The 20,031-nt window shown below is 37.8% G+C and overlaps 1 protein-coding gene across 3 annotated transcripts in view; it reads right to left on the reverse strand.

The window, feature by feature from the left end:
- NBAS (NBAS subunit of NRZ tethering complex) overlaps window positions 1-20,031 on the reverse strand; it is a 420,713-nt gene that overhangs the window by 355,516 nt on the left and 45,166 nt on the right. For all 3 annotated transcript variants that reach the window (XM_074394213.1, XM_003935214.4, XM_074394217.1), the window contains 2 exons: window positions 17,939-18,077; window positions 10,589-10,657 (listed from right to left, as the gene is read on the reverse strand). In XM_074394213.1, coding sequence (XP_074250314.1) covers window positions 10,589-10,657; window positions 17,939-18,077 — 208 coding nt within the window. The remainder of the gene's footprint in view (window positions 1-10,588; window positions 10,658-17,938; window positions 18,078-20,031) is intronic.

Genomic DNA, 20,031 nt, shown 5'->3' on the forward strand with positions numbered 1-20,031 from the left:
AAACCTCTTTTCTTTATAAATTACCCAGTCTCAGGTAGTTCTTTATAGGAGTGAGAAAACTGACTAATATAATGGGCAAGGGAAAGAATATCAGTGTTTATGCCTTGGAAATGGGAAGATGTGGCTTTTCAAGCAACTCTATATCACAATTAAAGTAAACCTCAGCTGGGCCTAGTGGCTCATGCCTGCAATCCGAGCACTTTGGGAGGTCAAGGCAAGGTGGATCATCTGAGGTCAGGAGTTCAATACCAGCCTGGCCAACATGGTGAAATCCCATCTCTACAAAAATACAAAAATTGGCCGGGCATGATGGCGGGTACCTGTAGTCCCAGCTACCTGGAAGGCTTAGGCAGAAGAATGACTTGAACCTAGGAAGTCGAGGTTGCCTTGAACCGAGATTGCACCATTGTACTCCAGGCTAGGTAACAGAGCAAGACTCCAGGTCAAAAAAAAAAAAGGTGAACCTCAAACATATTAAACTATGATTCTTCATACTGTATTAAGATTGCTCAGCACAAATAAACAGTAATCTTGTTTTCTTCATTTGAATTAAGCAGTTGTAAAAGCAATAAAATTTATATGTAAATGTAATTTTCTCTCTATTTTTTTTTTTTTGGAGACGTAGACTTTCTGTCACCCTTGCTGGAGTGCAGTGGCATGATCACAGCTCACAGCAACATCCACCTCAAGGCTTCAGGACTTGGAATTAATGGGCTGTGTTCTCACTAATGCATGTTGTCTGGATCTGGCTTCTGTTATTCTGAACAACTCAAACCTGAGGAGTCTGGACCTTGGGAACAACAATTTGCAGGATGATGGAGTGAAAATTCTATGTGACGCTTTGCGACATCCAAATTGTAACATTCAGAGGCTCGGTTTGGAATACTGTGGTTTGACATCTCTCTGCTGTCAAGATCTCTCCTCTGCTCTTAGCATCAACCAAAGACTGATAAAAATGAACCTAACACAGAATATCTTAGGGTATGAAGGAATTGCGAAGTTATATGAAGTCTTGAAGTCTCCTGAGTGTAAACTACAAGTTCTAGGGTTGTGCAAAGAGGCATTTGATGAGAAAGCCCAGAAGCTGCTGGAAACTGTGGGAGTTAACAATCCACATTTAATCATTAAGCCAGATTGTAACTATCATAATGAAGAAGATGGGTCTTGGTGGTGGTGTTTCTGATTTGAAGAACCTGACATTCCAATCAATCAATCAATCAATCAATCAATACCAAGACCTGAGTGCTTAGCTTTAGACACTCTATGCCCAGAGATAGTGCACTTGGTATCTGTCAGATATTGTTCACCCACTTCTCTGTAAAATGTTCTACTTCACACAGGTGTTGAGAGGCTAAAATAAAATGAATTCTGCAGCCTCAGCCTCCCAAGTAGCTGGGATTACAGCATCTGCCACCATGCCAGGCTGATTTTTGTACTTTTAGTAGAGATGGAGTTTCACCATGTTGGCCAAGCTGGTCTTGAACTCCTGACCTCAGGTGAGCCACCTACTTCAGCCTCCTCAAATGCTGGGATTAAAGGCATGAGCCACCACGCCCAGCCACAGTATTCACTTTGGTTAAATTAAGTCTTAAACTTCTTTCACATTCCTCAGCTATGAATGTTGTTTGTATTTTAATCATCATGTCAACAGCTGAAATGTTGGTCAAGAACATTCAATTTGGCTCTACCACTAGTAGTTATGTGACCTTAGGCACATTAGTTAACTATGATAAGTAGCAGAAACTTTCTCTCTTTTTGAAATAAAAGTAACAACATCTACACATTGTAAGATTACCCCAAGGATAAAATTAGGGTGTATGTAAAGTCATTTAATACACTTACCATATGACAACTTTCTAAACGCAGAAGTTAGTATGATGATTGGATTCTACCTGAATCCATAATAACACAACTTAGTCGTGAATTCCAATAACACGTCTCATTCATTTGCCACTCTTAACTTGAACCTTAGTTAAGACCTTTCATATTAGGGGCATATATTGATATTTAATTCTTCTAACTTCTACCTAGTACTTTAGCCTTACTAACCACTTTATATGCTCTCTGAGTATAGAAACTCCATCCACATTATATAAATGCTAAAATACAAGAGCTGAAATAAGACAACAAAGAGTCATGTTCCCAAGAAAGGAGGGTATCCGAAATCGCATGGACACCTGCTCCACTCCCAGCACTTAGGATAAACAGAAATCTAGGCTGGGAAAACATGGCTTGTGTTCCTTGAAAAAACTCCCAGGTATCTCTGATATGCACCTCCACTTGTAATCTTCCACTTTAATTCTGCATTTTTAACACTCTTGTTTCATTTTGCCTGCCGAGGAGACAGCCAAAGCCCAGACACTCATGTGGCATGCCGCAGATGACCTGACAAGACTCTGTGGCAGCAATACAAGTAATTCTCCTAACGCGCAGGGAACATCTCTTGGCATTCACAATAGGCAATTTCCTCAATGCACTGCACAGAAAATGTTGAGTAGTCTCTTGCCAAAATGCTGACCAGGCACTCGATAAGCACTGTTTACATAAATGGAAACTGGGGGAAGTTATGCACACTCTAATAGTGGGAGAGTAAAAAGAGATCCTGGAGCAATCGGCGCTCTATAAGCTCTCAAAATCAATCGGCCTGCACCCACATGTACAGGGCAAGTCCCACACTGATATCATCAAAAAGATATGATCTTCTTGATAAAAGAGAACACTACCACCTATACAGTTGTCTGTCTAAAAAAGCAAAAACTAAAAACAGAAATATAAATCTACAGGACCTTTAAATCCAACTACTAATTTATAAGAACACATGGACACAAAAGGACAGAAGAATAAAGCAACCACCACTATAAAGATGCAAGGATTAAAATAAAAAAACTTTCTTCAACAAAATAATTTTTGTGTTTTTTTTTTTTTGAGATGGAGTCTCGCCCTGTCGCCAGGCTGGAGTGCAGTGGTGTGATCCTAGCTCACTGAAAGCTCTGCCTCCCAGGTACAAGTGATTCTCCTGCCTCAGCCTCCAAGTAGTTGGGACTACAGGCACACGCCACCACACCTAGCTAATTTTTCTATTTTTACTAGAAACAGAGTTTCACCATGTTGGCCAGGATGGTCTCCATCTCTTGATCTTGTGATCTGTCCGCCTCAGCCTTCCAAAGTGCTGGAATTACAGGCATGAGCCACCACAGCCAGCCAACAAATAGTTTATAAGAGAAAAAAAGATGATATGGAGGGACTAGCAGATAGATTTTAAAAAAAGACCTAAAACATTTATTTTTTTAAAAAGCCGGATTGTTAGAAATTTAAAAATTACATAATAGAAGTGTAAATAAAAAATAAAACTAAGCCAGAATAATGGCTGCTTGTGGAAGGAGGGTGGGAACTGTGTCCATGGAAGGTAGCTGGCAGAGTCCTGTTTCTGCCCTGGACAATGGTTACAAGGTTATGTGCCTTTTCAATGTCAAACAAGAACCACTTCACACCCAGTAGGAATACCGGAATAAAAGACAGATAATAACAAGTGTCGGCAAGGATGTGGAGAAATTGGAAACGCCATACTCTGACATTAGGAACAGAAAATGGTGCTGCCACCTTGGAAAACTGTCTGGCAACTCCTCGAATGGCTAAACATAATCATAGGATCCAGGAATTCCACTCCAAGAAAAATTAAAAGATATTTCCACAAAAGAACTTGCACACAAATTCACAGCAGCATTATTTATAATAGCCAAAAAGTAGAAACAACACTCACAGTGCTGTTTCTACTTTTTGGCTATTGTAAATAATGAGAAAAAAACGCTGTGATTGAGTGAGTGTGTGTGTGTTTGTGTGTGTGTGTGTCTGTGTGTGTAGGAACTGTATTTAAACTGAAGGACTGTAAGTCTGAGAATATGAAGAGAGAGCTGATGCCCATAGATGAAAAGAAATTAAGTAATGAGAACAAATAAGAGAACAGCATTCCCAATAGAAAAAAATGGAGTCCACAAAGAAAAGAATGCAGCACCCTTGAAGAGCTAAGATAAGGCCAACATAACTAAACGAGAATGAGCCAGTGGTATGAGATCAGTCTGCAGAGACATTCATGGGCCAGCTTATGAAATGTCTTTTGGATAACGTTAAGAATTTTAGCCGGGCGTGGTGGCTCAAGCCTGTAATCCTAGCACTTTGGGAGGCCGAGGCAGGTGGATCACAAGGTCAGGAGATCGAGACCATCCTGGTCAACAAGGTGAAACCCCGTCTCTACTAAAAATACAAAAAATTAGCTGGGCATGGTAGTGCGTGCTTGTAATCCCAGCTACTCAGGAGGCTGAGACAGGAGAATTGCCTGAATCCAGGAGGCGGAGGTTGCGGTGAGCCGAGATCGCGCCATTGCACTCCAGCCTGGGTAACAAGAGAGAAACTCCTTCTCAAAAAAAAAAAAAAAAAAAAGAATTTTAGTCTGTCATCATTCTTAGTTCAACAGAAAGCCATTGAAGGCTTTCTTTAAGCAAGAAAGTAAGTTTATCTGACTTCTATTTTTTAAGTCACTAAGGATGCTAGGCGAACTGATTAAGTATCTGCTAACACAGGAGAGATGAAAAATTACAAGATGGTGATAGCCACAGAAGAAAAAAGAAGTAGAAAGATTCCAATTACACTCTGAAGATGATACTGGCAGCAAAGGTGTTAGATTAGGTTAGATGAGAGGATGAAGAACAGCGTGGTACCTGCAATAATTTTCAGGAATCTCCCTTTGGGAAAAGGACGGATCACTGAGGCAATCAAGTCAAAGGCAGAAATGGTTAGGAAAAGAAAGATGAGAAGCTATCAGAGTTTTGTTTTGGAAATGTTTGGTTTAAAATGCCTGAGGGCTACCCTACTGAAGCTGTCAAGTAAGCAGCAGGGTATACAAATCCAAAGCGCAGAGGAGAACTGGGCTATAGATGCCAGCTTAGGACTTCTTGGGATCTGAAAGGTATTGAAAATCTGAAAATACTCATATTTTATACAATAAAAAGTATGAAATACATTGATGTTTATAGCATCCCAAAAGTGCAAAGAACGCTCATTTAATTTGCATTTAGTAACACCTATGAGTAGGTATTAAAATTACTTTTAATGATAAAAAAATTAGTAAAAAGCTCCTTGTATTTTACTATAGTGTACTTCTATGTCATCTATAATAACCGAGGACCAATTCTATCAGGACATATGTTTTTAAAAGCTTTTCTAACAAATTATCGAAAGGACTAAAATTTTACAACTTTTTCCTCTAAATATACTATAGCTTTTTTTTCTGTAACTAATCTGCCTGCAAAATGGGTGACCAGCAAAAACATGTACCTAGTGTATAACGTACATGTAGGGGTGTACAGAAAAGGGAAGTAGCTCACCCATTCTCCACTAAGTTATTTCAACTTTCTTTTCTGGAGGACCCATAAAAGGACATGGTAGCAATACAGTACCAAACTACCACAGATGCTAGAGTTCTACAAACCAAGGTTTGAATCCCAGCTATGCCACTCACTCTAAAACCTTACTTAATTTTTCTAATCTGATTCTAATCTATAAAACCTGGATAATACTACTATGCCTTTTGTGTTGTGAGGTTTTAAAGATAATTAAAATATATATATTTGTCACAATAATAAAAATATTTATACATACAGTGCTTCACATATAAACATTTAAGATGGGACTATTCAAAAAGTAACAGATGCTGGCAAGGTGGTGGAGAAAAAGGAACGCTTACACACTGCTAGTGGGAGCATAAAATAGCTCAACCACTGTGGAAGACACTGTGGCAATTCCTCAAAGACCTAAAAACAGAAATACCATTCGGCCCAGTAATCCCTTTACTGGGTGATAGGGTCTGGATCTGTGTCCCCACCCAAATCTCATGTCGAACTGGAGGAGGGGCCTGATGGGAGGTAACTGAACCACAGGGGAAGATTTCCCCTTGGTGTTCTCATGACAGTGAATTCTCAAGAGATCCGATGGTTTAAATGTGTGTGGCACTTCCCCATTGGCACTCTCCCTCCTGCTCTGCCATGGTAAAGATGTGTTTCCTTCCTCTTCACCTTCCTCCATGACTGTAAGTTTCCTGAGGCCTCCGAGTCATGCTGCCTGTTACTCTTTTCTTCCTAAATTACCCAGTTCAGGTAGTTAAGGTTTTTTTTGTTTTTTTTTTTGTTTGTTTGTTTTTTGAGACAGAGTCTTGCTCCATCACCCAGGCTGTAGTACAGTGGTGCAATTCTTGGCTCACTTTAACCTCTACCCTCTGGGTTCAAGGGATCCTCCCGCCCCAACCTCACAAGTAGCTGGGATGACAAGTGTGTGCTACCATACCCAGCTAATTTTTGTATTTTTAGTAAAAATGGGGTTTTACCATGTTGGCCAGTCTGGTCTCAAACTCCTGACCTCAAGTGACCTGCCTGCCTCAGCCTCCAAAGTGCTGGGATTACAGGCGTAAGCTACTGTGGTAGTTCTTTATAGTAGTGTGAGAACGGACTAGTACATTGGGTATATAGCCAGGGAAATATACATCGTTCTGTCATAAAGGCACATGCACACATATGTTCACTGCAGCACTAATCACAATAGCAAAGACATGGAATAAACCTAAATGCCCATCAATGACAGACTGGATAGAAAATGTGGTACATACATGGAATACTATCCAGCCATAAAAAAGAACAACATTATGTCCTTTTCAGCAACATGGATAGAGCTGGAGGCCGTTATCCTTAGAAAACTAACGCAGGAACAGAAAATCAAATACTGCATGTTCTTACTTGTAAGTAGAAGCTAAATGATGAGAACATATGGATACACAGAGGAAAGCAACACATACTGGGGCCTATGAAAAAGTGGAGGGTGGGAGGAAGGAGAGGATAAAAAAAATAACTAATGGGACTAGGCTTAAAAGCTGGGTGATGAAATGATCTATACAATAAACCCCCATGACACAAGTTTACCTTTATAACAAACCTGCACAAGTACCCCTGAACTTACAATAAAAGTTAAATTAAATTTTAAAAAAAAGTAAAATGAGACTATTTTAAAATATTTTTACTGAGAAGCCATAGTGATCTTTTATCAAGAAAAACTGTATGAATTGTTAAAATATGAACACAAATAAATTGTCAAGAAATACGGCTTTACAGCAAAGAGTGAATATCACTTGTATCTGCTGCAATCCACTCTATTCGACTAGCTCCAATATCCATTTGTTCTTTCCTAATTAAAAATGCTATCAAAGTCTTCTACCACTGGCAGCAGTATTTGGAGAATGAGTTGTACTTTCTCTCAAACATTGCAATAAAACTTCCTAACTAACTGTCCTTTCCAAGACAGGGTTTTTTAAAGTGCTAAACATCAGAACTTTGTACTGAAATTAATCACCTGTCATCTAATTTAACAGAATTAAAAATGAGTGATTTCCAATTTCCTATAACTTTCAAGTATACAGTCTGTATTAAAAAGAGTACTGTTTTCTTGTGCATACATTCTGAAGTACTAAATATTCTTAAACAAAAAATACTCAGATCTATAAAAGACAAATTTCTAAGAGCTGCTCTTTCAACAGTCCACAGTACTGACTGAATATTACAAATTCAATAATATTAGGTATCAGGCATTGTTGCACATTGTAGAAGTCAGCAATGAACCAAACAAACATAAATTCCCACCCTCAAGAAGTTTACTACATACTCCAGCCCACTATGTTTCAGAAGTCTAATAAACATATATACACACACACACACACACACACACACACACACACACACACAAATTAGAAATCTATCCTTCAAATCAAAATAAAGTCAGTCTCAAAAGCCTGATTAAACAGCCTGTGACAAAAACATTGTAAATGCATGAAGGAAAGAAGAAACCCATTTGAAAAATAAAAAAATTCCAAGCCAATAATACCATTTATAAAAGAATATAAATAATTCTTACTTTTAATATACTCTCTTAAAAGATAATATATGCCAGACAACAAGAAGTTACTATTTAAAGCCACATAAGTTTTGGGTATAATAAATCACAATTCAAAAAGAACATGTGGACTACTAATTATTAATTCTATAATTCAGGACATAAAGAAATTAACAGGGAGCTAACAGTCATCACCATGATTATTTACTAAGTGTCTGCAATATGACAATCACTGTGTTAGCTATTTTACGTCTAGTACCTCTAATACTGTACAATCCCAGTGTTGTCACTTTATAGTCTCACAAGTTATTTAAATGAACTAAATATTCATCATAAGGTTATACAGGAAAGCAGATTCATTTTGTAAAGATATTAGTAGTTCAGAGGAACACTTTTTTTTTTTTTTGAGACAGGGTCTCACTCTGTCCTCCAGGTTGCAGTGCAGTGGCACGATCATGGCTCACTGCATCCTCAGCCTCCTGGGCTCAAGTAATCCTCCCACCTCAGCCTCCCAAAGAGCTGGGATAACAGGCATAAGCCACCACACCAGGCCAAGAGGACCACATTTGAAGAGAAACATAATTGTTGCCAAACTTGAGTTGTAAAATAGATAATTCTTTCTAAGACAGTAAGTAATTTATCATCTCTGCTACTTTAAAACTCATCTTAGTTTCTGTTTCTTCCAAATTATCAACTAAAGGTTTAAGACAATAACCAACTAGAAGTGGCGAAAACAAGCACTAGATCACAAACCAACAGAAGACCCAACATATCTCTGACACTGTCTAGATAAGTGAGTTTAGGCGCACATTTATCTTGAGGCCTTAATCCCTTCATCAATAAAAAGTAGGCATCATAATGCCAGTGTAGGTAATGCAAACTTCCTGTGCGATCTGAGAAAATACTTGTCAAAGTGTTACAGTAATAAGAAATTATTAGATAAGGCCTATGAGCTCTTTCAGCTCTAAAATTATAGTACAGTCATGCATCACTTAACAACAGGGAGATGTTCTGCAAAATGCATCATTAGGTGATTCTGTCATTGTGAAAACATCATACATAGAGTGTACTTACACAAACCTAGATGGTGTGGCCTACTACGTACCTAGGCTGGATGGTACAGCCTATTGCTCCTAGGCTACGAACCTGCTCAGCATGTTGCTCTACTGAATACTGTGGGCAACTGGAACACAATGGTAAGTACTTGTGTATCTCAACACAGAAAAGATACAGTAAAAATATGGTGTAAAAGATAAAAAGTGGAACACCTATATAAGGGTATTCACCATGAATGGAGCCTGCAGAACTAGAAGTTGCTTTGGGTTGAGTCAGTGAGTGAGTGGTGAGTGAACGTCAAGGGTTAGGACATTACTGCACATGACTACAGACTACAAACACTGTCACTCACTTATTTTTAAATATTTTCTTTCTTCAATAACAAATTAGCCTTATCTTACTGTAACTTTACTTTATAAACTTTTTTTACTCTTTTGACTTTTGTGATAACATCAGCTTAAAACACAAATACATTGTACATACATCTGTACAAAAAATTTCTTTACATTCTTGTACTATAAACTTTTGCCCTTCATTCTTTCACTTTTTAAACATTTTTTTAAAAAACCAACAAACAAACACACACATTAGCCCAGGATCATCAACACTACCCTCTACCTCCACATCTCGTCCCACTGGAAGGTCTTGAGGGACAATAACACATCTCCCATGATAAGAATGCTTCCCCTGGAAGGCCTGCTGAAGGACCTGCCCAAGGCTGTTTTAAGGCTAACATTTTTTAATAAGTAAAAGGAGTACTCTCTAAAACAATGATAAATAGTACAGTACAGTCAAACCCTCCACATCCACAGGTTCCACATCCTCTGATTCAACCAACTATGGATTGAAAATACAGCATTTGAGGGATATAGAACCTGTAGATACAGAGGTCTGACTTTTCATATCAGCAAGTTCTACAGGGAAAGAAAGTGAAGCAGTGAAAAACATTAGATTATTTTATTTTCCTCCAGACAGGAGTATGATTTGATTCCCCAGTATAGGTCAATACTCTTCTGAAAGTCACACAGAGAAACAAATGTAACCACCTCGCAGAGGCAATTCCTAAGTGTATCACTGACACTCATCTGGATGAAACTGTCTAACATCCTTGCCATGGATCCAGGCTTCTCCTGCCAAGTAACAAAACAGTAACACGATGGTATTTAAAACCCAGGGTCAATGAGGCACATTTCATCTTGGAGCATCAGCAATCTCAGATTTGGGAAAGAAGGTTTTTTTATTATTATTATTATTTTACTATTAAGCCAAAAAAGGATATATTATGAACAACGGTGCAAAATTCACAAGATTTGCAAAGATAAAATAAGAAATATAAAGATATATAATGCATCTAGGAGAATTCCTTGAGCTATATTCCTTGAGCTATATATTTTTGAGATAAGGTTGATACCCAGTAAAATATACTAATCTTCAGCAACAGCTCCATGAATTCTTAATAATGCATATACCTACATAGCTTATAATTATGAATGCATTCAAATGAAGATACCAAAAATTTGACGTTCCTTCAGCTTTGACCTTAAAGGTACTTCTGGGTAAAAATGTTTGAGAAGCCCACCAGAGTTAAGTCAGTTTGTGTTACCTGTTCTTGTCCCTGGCGACTGTAAAACTTGACGCTTAACATCCTTAATAATCCAAGTGTCTTTGGTACCTGGGAAATAAATGCATCATGAGAAGAAAGATTAATAAAATGACTTATCAACTTATCATTGTAAAATGTACTTTTATAATGAAATAAAAACTAAAGCAAATCTAGTATTTTTTAAATGATTAAAGAAAATCACCAATAAGGTGTCAAGGATCGTGGTGAGATTCTGTTAAAAAAAAAAAATACACCAAGTGGTACGATCTTACAAAATATATCCATGAGGAAATGCTTTTTAAAATATATATCTAGTATAATTTATGCAAATCAGAATCCACTGCAAGCTCTTCTTAAGGCTGCCCAAGGTTACCATTTTATCCTAATATCAGTATGGGAAAAAAGCCAAAATTTCCAAAAGAAATTTCATCCATTAACAACTGATTCTATGCTTGAAAAACACCAGAAAAAGACTTTATCTTTAGAAATCAGTGTATAAAATAATTTAACATAACACATGACAATTTTTGCCTTTAGACTTAGAAATTATACCTACAAAAGCAAGGAAGGGAGATGACTATATTTTTTTCAAATGGAAAATAAGCACAGTTGAGGATGTAGAGAATTTGGAACCCTCATACACTATTGATGGAAACATGAAATCGTACAGCCACTGTGGAAGAAGTTTGGTGGTTCCTCAAAGTCTTAAACATAAAACATCATATGACCCAGCAATTCCATCCTAGATCTATACACAAAAGAATTGAAAACAAGTGTTCAAACAAATATTAGTACATGAATGTTCACAGCAACAATATTCACAATAGCCAGAACTTCTCAGTTGAAAACATGAGGGATGGCCTTGATATACATCTCCAAACATTTCTACCAAAAAAATCAAGAACAAGAAAGGGAGATAAATCTACATAGAAACCATGCTCTCAGCCTAGCTTGAAGATAGATAATAACTCAAACTTTAAAATAACTATAAGCAAAAAGAGAGAAATCACCAAATCCCAGTGTGCCATCTCCATTGCTCCTGCCAAACCCTATGTCCCACTCACCCCCATTGTGACCTGCCACAAGGTACAGTGGTGAGCAAAAGCAAATACAGTACCCAGGGAGGACAGAGGGGAGCTAGCAAAAATGTCTAAGGTCCATCTAAAACCAAAACCACCACCAAAAAGACTAAGTCCACTCCGAGGGAAAATACTATAGAAGCATCCAGGTTGATCAGACATGGACTGCAGGGAAGGGACCCAAGTGTGTGGCATGCTGTGAAGGGGCAGGCTTCCAAACAACAGAGCTTCTCAGGAAGAAAATGGTCAAAAAGGATGATGCACCTTTTGCCAAAGGGGTGGTAAAGAGGAAAAGAAGCAATGGGGGAAATGCAGGGTGCAGCAAGGCGATAGACAACCCCAACATCAGAGGAGCCAGCCACGCCCCCTCCTGCACCAAAACAAAACCACAAAAATCTACTAAGGTGTTCAAACTTTACTGACAAAAGAGGGCACCGTTAACCTACAAATCTTGAAAAGTATTCCAATACCATAAAAATGAACAAGAAACCAATTCACAAATACTTTGCAGACATGCGAAGATAAAAGTCAACACATATCAACAAAGAGAAATTATGGCTGAAAAAACAACCATTAAGCAAAAGAAAACTTTAACACAGCACTCCAAAAGGAATTAAAAAGGGTCAAACAACCATCTGAGAATGTGGACAACTAGAAAAACTACCTTAAATCAAAAATTCAGTTAACTGAGAACAGAACTGGACAAGAAAAGTAAAAAACAGTTAATAATAAAAAGCTCAATAAATTCAGAAAATAAATATAACAAAAAGACAAAACTAAAAAATAAAGAATAAATTACAAGGTACTCAAAGGATAATTTAATAAGGGGCTTTAAAGGAAGACATGAAAACAATGAAAAAAATGAAAACAAGATGTGAAAAGGAAATGAGATAAAGGGAGAGGTAAAAAGAGTAAAGAAAAAATACTGGAAAGAGAATATAGTAAAAAACAGTAACATTTGGATTAGCAGAGAATCTGAAGAAGATAAACAAAACCGAAGCACAGAATACTTAAAATTACAATCCATGAAAACTTTTTAGAATTAGAAAGTAGAAAAAAATTTGAATTGAGACACTAAAAGAATCAATGCATATCCAGGAAATTTAAATTTAGAATGATCAACTCCAATATCCTAGGAAGCTATTAGATTTCAAAGATAAAGAAAATAAAGACCTCCCAAGAAAAAATGACTAATAACATACGAAGGGTAAATAATTTGATTGCATCAGACTTTTCAAATCCCATACAAACCAAAACGAGAGTAGCATTTTTTAAAAGTTTAAAGAAAAGGTGAACCAATGATTCTATATCCAGACAAGTTTTCCCTCAAATACCAAGTTACAGCAAAACAGTTTTCAACATAAAATACAAAGACTTAAGAAACTCATCACCTTTGAACCCTTCTCAAAACATATGAGAAAATAACTTCATCCAACCATAAGACAACGGGGAAAACTTTAGCGAAAGAACTGAGTAAGCATTTTAAAATACGTAAATAGATGTCTAAGACTAAACTAAGCTGGGAACACAAGTAGAAACCAATGTACAAATACTATGCATGTGATAAAGCAGAAATAAAACAACTAAAAAAGGAAAAAGGAAAGCAGAATAAGCTGATGTAGTAGAAATGAAAGAATACCAAGAAATCAAACTCCTAAAACGCTGGAAGACATTGATAACATCAGTAAAAACAGTTTCCATGAAATGATGGAGGTAAATCTCCATTCAAGTGAATTCAAGACAGAATGGAAGGAGAGGAATTGGAAACAAGTATAGACAACTCCTGAACATTTTAAAGTAAGGAAATGAAATGGGATGGTAGCTAGAGGGCAAAGTAGAGTCTGAAGAGTTTTTGTGAGGGGAAAAATAACAGCATGCTACATGCCGATAAACCTAAGAGATAACAAAATTCCTAATGTAAGAAAAATATCCTTCAATAAACAAGAGTGGGAGATCCAGTGGATAAACACAGGGGCTGGCCTCAGCTGGAGCAAGGAGAGTTCCTCTGTCTGATACACAGGCACAGCTGCCAGCAGGTGGTGGGATCCTGCGGAAGTATTCCTTCTGATTACTTCTATTTTTTTCAGGGAAATAGGATTTCTCATGGAAACAGGATTTCAAAAAGTCTACGTTCTTTCCGCAACAACATTCTATATTGAAAAAGCAGCAGTAGCAGCAGCAATAATAAAAATTCAGTCAACTTTTGTTTTTTTTTTTTTTTGGAGACAGAGTCTTGCTCTGTTGCCAGGCACCAGGCTGGATTGCAGTGGCACGATCTCAGCTCACTGCCACCTATGCCTCCTGGGTTCAAGCAATTCTCCTGCCTCAGCCTCCCAAGCAGCTGGGACTGCAGGCGCACAGCATCATGCCCAGCTAATTTTTGTATTTTTTAGTAGAGATGGGGTTTCACCATGTAGGCCAAGATGGTTTCGATCTCTTGACCTGTGATCCACCTGCCTCAGCCTCCCAAAGTGCTGGGATTACAGTCATGAGCTACTGCGCCCAGCCAACTTTTGTTCATTCTTACACAGTTTTCCAAAATTCTGATCTTAAAAATACAGACAACAATAAATAATTAACACTGTAGATAATCTTACAGTTTATCAAATGCCTTTACATATTACCTCACTTAAATCCTGGCAAAAGCCTTAATAGACAGTGGTAAGTGATAAAGTGGAATTCAAACACCAGCCTTCTGACTCCACAGCCTGCGTCTTTCCTTTGTCCCAGCTACTAAATTCTAATCTGCACTTATTTGTGGACACAGCTGCTCCGCCAATATGCAGCAAATGCCTTGAGGACTGTTATCAGTATTTTTATATAACTAATAACCGGAGCAGTGATTAAATGTTGAACAAATGAATAAATAAAACTATCTCACACAGATGACACTAACATCAATTCGGAAACTTTGGTCAATGCACATACTGAATTTTGCACAGTCTGTTTTCCAACCCAGCTGCCTTGTGAGAGACTACAATCTATGTGTCAGCAGCATTTTTCAGTCAATACCTACACCAAGACAACAGCAACCTTAAACAAACAGTAAGAGGAGGTTCAATGAGAACAATATCTGCCACCTGACGAAAGAAACTAATCCTATAACCTCAAATTACTTTGAGGTGACGGAAGGCTATGCAGAATGATTGTAAGTTTAGCTGCAAGACATAGCCACGAACATAATTAAAACACACTTGCAGCATTTCAAGAAGTTAATCATACAGCAGAGCATTCAATTTGCAATTCAATACTTTTTCCCACTTTTTTGGTCAGTGCACAGGCAATTTTCTTTAAAAAGACTTCAATACTGAAGCCTCAGGCCAGAAGGACCATAAATAGCAGAGGAGATTCCAATGCTTTGGCAAGGTGCAAAGGGAAAACACAGGAAAATTCAAAGAAGCTAAGGTGGAAAAAGGTTCCCTGGTATGTAACTTCCCATTCGCTTGCCCACTCAGTCACAAATAAACACTTTATTACACCACACCAAAGGGGACTTTCACTGCTTCCCTACGTTACCTCTCCTTATACCCTCTACACGCATCAACTTTTCTTTTTTCCCTCAATGCTATTTTGACAAATTTCACAGCTATAGAAAAGTTGAAATGATTGTACAACGAAACATGAGTATACCTTTCATCTGGGTAGACCAGTTATTAACACTTTGCCATGTCTGCTTTATCTCTATGTATGTACAGGTATATGTATCTAGACACACATGCTTTTTTTCACTGAATCAATAGAAAATAAGCTGCAGACTTGGCTGAGTTTGGTGGCTCACACCTGTAATCCTGGTACTTTGGGAGGCCAAGGAGGGTGGATCACCAGAGATCAGGAGTTCAAGACCAGCCTGGCCAACATGACGAAAACCCACCTCGAATAAAACACAAAAATTAGCTGGGCATGATGGCAGGTCCCTGTAACCCCAGCTCCTCAGAAGGCTGAAACGGGAGAATTGCTTGAAACAGTGAGACAGTGGCTTCAGTGAGCCATGATCGCACACTGTACTCCAGCCTAGGCGGCTGAGCAAGACCTGTCTCAAAAAAAAAAAAAAAAAAAAAAAAAAGAAGTTGAAGACATCATGCTTACTTTAGACAGAGATAAGAGAGAAACTTCTTCAAACTCTTTCTAAGATCTGCCCTGAAACATCTTGCATATAAAACTACAAGCCGGATATGACCTAAATCAGAGAGATAAACATAGCTAAATTCCTACAGATATGAACTAATGTGTACACTATGTATGAGTAACTTTTACCTCACTCTACTTTTTTTAGATTTTGGGATAATCATCATAGCACATATTAGATAGTGCCACTGATAAGTACACAGGGTGGGATGCCGAGCATACACTGGAAGACCTGACTCATACCATGCCTGTATATTCAGTTACTATGCTCTGCTGTGCCTTAGCCTCCTTATTTGTGAACTGTGGACAATAATACTCCAACTGTTCTCCTTACTAGGTCCTGCAGGGAGAATAAAGGGATGGTAGGAACGGCACAGCACTGCATCTGCTGCTCTACACCCACAAACTGGCTTCAGATCTGCTGCCACATAAACAAGCAAGTTGACTGCATTTAAAGAGAAAGAAACTACTACTTGGTTGGGTTAAATCACAATCACATACTGCAGTATATATTAAATGCTAAAAATAAAATTCACAGAGATTACTAAAATTGCAAAAGATTTCTTTTCCAAAGTACTTCTTCATTCGTTTATTTTTGACCCTAAAATCTTTTAACAGTTTGTTTTAGAAGATAGTTTGAAATGAATATATTTTAAGGCAAATTCATTATCAAAATGAACAACATAACATGTTTAAGTTGTGTTTCACTTTAATTTCTAGATTTCTGCCCTCGCTTCCCTCATCTGAGTGCCCAGTAGGCAACATGCTAAGACCAAGCTGCATAATTTTGACCAAGTGCTCACTTTTTTTTTTTTTGGACAAAGTCTTGCTCTGTTGCCCAGGCAGCTGGAGTGCAGTGACGCAATCTTAGCTCACTGCAACCTCCACCTCCCGGGTTCAAGCAATTCCCCTGCATCAGCCTCCTGAGTAGTTCGGATTATAGATGTGCGTCACCACGCCTGGCTACTTTTTGTATTTTTTGTAGAGATGGGGTTCCACCATGTTGATCAGGCTGGTCTCAAACTCCTGACCTTTGAATCTGCCCAACTCAGCCTCCCAAAGTGCTGAGATTACAGGTGTGAGCCACCATACCCAGCCCAAGTGCTCACTTTGATACAGTTTATACAAATAACCAAGATATGCAAGATTATAGTGTGGTCAGGATGATAAACATAATTAGTATTTACCAATACCTAGTTTTTCAGACCTTTCTGGATACACCGAATACTATTTCCCAGCCCCTTGAAGCTAGGAGGGGCCATAATTCAATAAATGAGCTGTAAGTAGAACCAACATCACTTCTAAGACAGTAAAAACTTCCACTTTTATCCCTCCCTTCCCTTCCTGAGACCAAAATTGAGATAGTGGGACCTCAAAAGGTCACGACTCTCCACAGATCTTTTAATCATCAGTTGCCCAGAAGTGTCATGATCTCAAAAAGCAGACTTTGCCACAAAATAAGGAAAAAATCTGTATGTGATAAGCCACAGAAATTTTAGAACTTTGCGTTTGCTTATTTGATTGCTTGAATTATCACAACAGAGCCTCGGCTATGCTGACTACTACAGCCTCAAAGAGTATCTGACACAAAATAGAAGTTCAATAAATATAGAATGAACTAATGGATAAATGGATGGATAGATGAATAGTCCATATAAATGTGGAACGGTATGGAAGTTTGGACTCTAATTCTGCCATTTGCTAGCTGGATGACCAGGGCAACCTACTTAACTATACCTCACTTAACACCTCATCAACAGACTTGGGCCAGTAACAATATTTACCTCAAAGGGTTACTTAGAATTAAATGAGTTAAAGCATGTAAAAAGCACTCAGAATAATTGTTAACATATTAAAAAGTGCTTAATACATGTTTACATCTAAACAAGCGACTAAAGGAATGGGACTGCTGTTAGGTTGTTTTTCTAATATCTGAAAATGTCACCACAAAAATTATTCCAAGTCAAATACAATATGCCTCAACTTGTTATTTTAAAGAAATAAAATTATACCAGCATTAGTTCACTGTACTCATTTAAGACAAAATTATTTTTTCCTCTATACCTTACAAAGAATTTATTTGTCTAAGACAAATAGCATAGTGAAATGGCATATAGCAAAGTGAAGGGCCATAACTAATACTTACTGCTGTAACCCTTTCTCCGCCATTAGTAACCTGCTTATAATAAGGTGATCCTGAAAGAACTCTCCAGGCAGAAAGGCCACAGCTAGAAGCTTTTGACACACCTACTTCAGCAGTTTCACATCCACCAACCAGTAAAAGTCTAAAAAAGAGAAAAAATTTTTAAAAATTGATAAATTACAAATACAAATAAGAGCAAAACAAAAAGAGCACAGTCACCTAGACAAAGAAAATGTATAAAGTATTATTAATATTTATTAAACCTAGAAGGTAAATATTTCAGAGGAAACAATCAAAAGAAAACCACTGTTTTTCAATTAGAATTTCACCATATTCAGAAGGCAGGCTTAAAAATTCAGGTACCTGAAACCCAGGTGGGAACTTAGAAATGAAGAAAAAATGTAAGGCTGGCAACTGAATATCAAAGAAACTGTCTGTATCAACACCAATGAACTTTAATAAATAGATGTGCAGCTTCACCAAGACACATTATGTATTAATTATGGCAGTGTATCTGATGCAATGAGGGAGCGATTACAGAATGCCAGAAAGAAATGACACCCAGAAGTGCCTGAATGGGAAAGGACCACAGAGCAATAATTAAAATAAAGTAAGACTAGTCAGTAGTTTAGCTGCACACTATGATTGGTTCGCTTTTGTTACACTCCATTCATAACCAGAGGCCAGTTACCAACAGGGCAAATGGCCTAACGTATACTAAAGGTTAAAAGACATTACTGCGTAACCACCAAATAAACAAAGCTAATTAATAATGGGACCCCAACAGTCACAATTTCTTAAGTTATGTTCAGTACTTCTGGCAAGGACCTGCATAACAGACATCATAATCACCTGTCTAAAGAAAGAAAAAAGTCTGAAAGTCCTACCTCCTTCTTGGCCATACTCATAGAAAAACCAAATCTTGAAAAATTTATGTTTCTACACAGAAATTGAAAGGTGAAAGAAAACACTTCATAGAGTTGGCATATCAGACTAACTCAGTTACAATTTATGTCAACTAAAGTGAACTGTAAATGTTATAAAATTATAAATATCAGTACCTCATTACATAACACCATGAGCTTTCAATACTGACCCTTCAAGACCAGTAGAGGTATATGCCCAAGGGTAGTCAAAAAGCACTACATGATTATAGAAAGCAACACCTGCCTTCTGTTGTGTTCACCTTGTGTGGCAGGCAACACAGTGGCTCCAAAAAGATGTCCACGTCTGAATCCCTGCAGCCTGTAAGTATGTTCTATTAGATGGATTTAAGATTGTACATGGAATAAAGGTTGCTAAATCAAATGACTTGAACAGAGGGAGACTATCCTGACTTATTCCAGTGGCCTCAAAGTAATCACGGGAATCCTTAAAGTTAGACAAAGGCAGCAGAAGAGTCAATGTGAGAATGATGTAACACTTTGGCTTTGAAGGTAGAAGGAGCCACAAGTCAAAAAATCTGAGGAGCTTCTAGAAGCTGGAAAAGGCAACAAAATAGATTCTCCCCGTGCCTCCAGAAAGGAACACAGCCCTGATGATATGTTTGATTTTAGCCCAGTAAGACCCATTTTAGACTTCTGATCTCCAGAACTGCAGGTTAAGTTTGTGTTAGCTCATCAAGTTTGCAATTCATAGAAAATGAATATATACCTTGTTTCTTTCCCAGTCCCAAAACTCAGATGACCTGTCAGACTCTAACACCACCAAAAGCCCTCTTCTCATTTGACCACTTTCTAAAGTGTTTCCAAACTAAGCTAACAATAACAATTTAAAAACTCCTCTCTATCATACACTCTTAGATCTAAATTTTTCAAAACTGCACAAAATCCTGCTAGGTTTAAGCATGGAGCTTAGCCCAAAATCTCAAAATCTCAAAATCCATAAAGTAATTTAAATGCACTTTCTTCACAGAAACGCAACTTGAGCCTTCATATAAAGCCTTTTCCCTACTGCCTTTATATGCGACTCTAACAAATTTTCATTCCAGCAAATTGGAAGCAAAAAATTTTGATCTGATGCCTTGAAGCAACCTATTTAGACTGTTCCTACCCTAAGCAAATCCTTAGAGCTAACACATAATTAACCCTGTTCAC

Source organism: Saimiri boliviensis, chromosome 1 (genome assembly GCF_048565385.1).
Source record: "Saimiri boliviensis isolate mSaiBol1 chromosome 1, mSaiBol1.pri, whole genome shotgun sequence".
Taxonomy (NCBI): Eukaryota; Metazoa; Chordata; class Mammalia; order Primates; family Cebidae; genus Saimiri; species Saimiri boliviensis.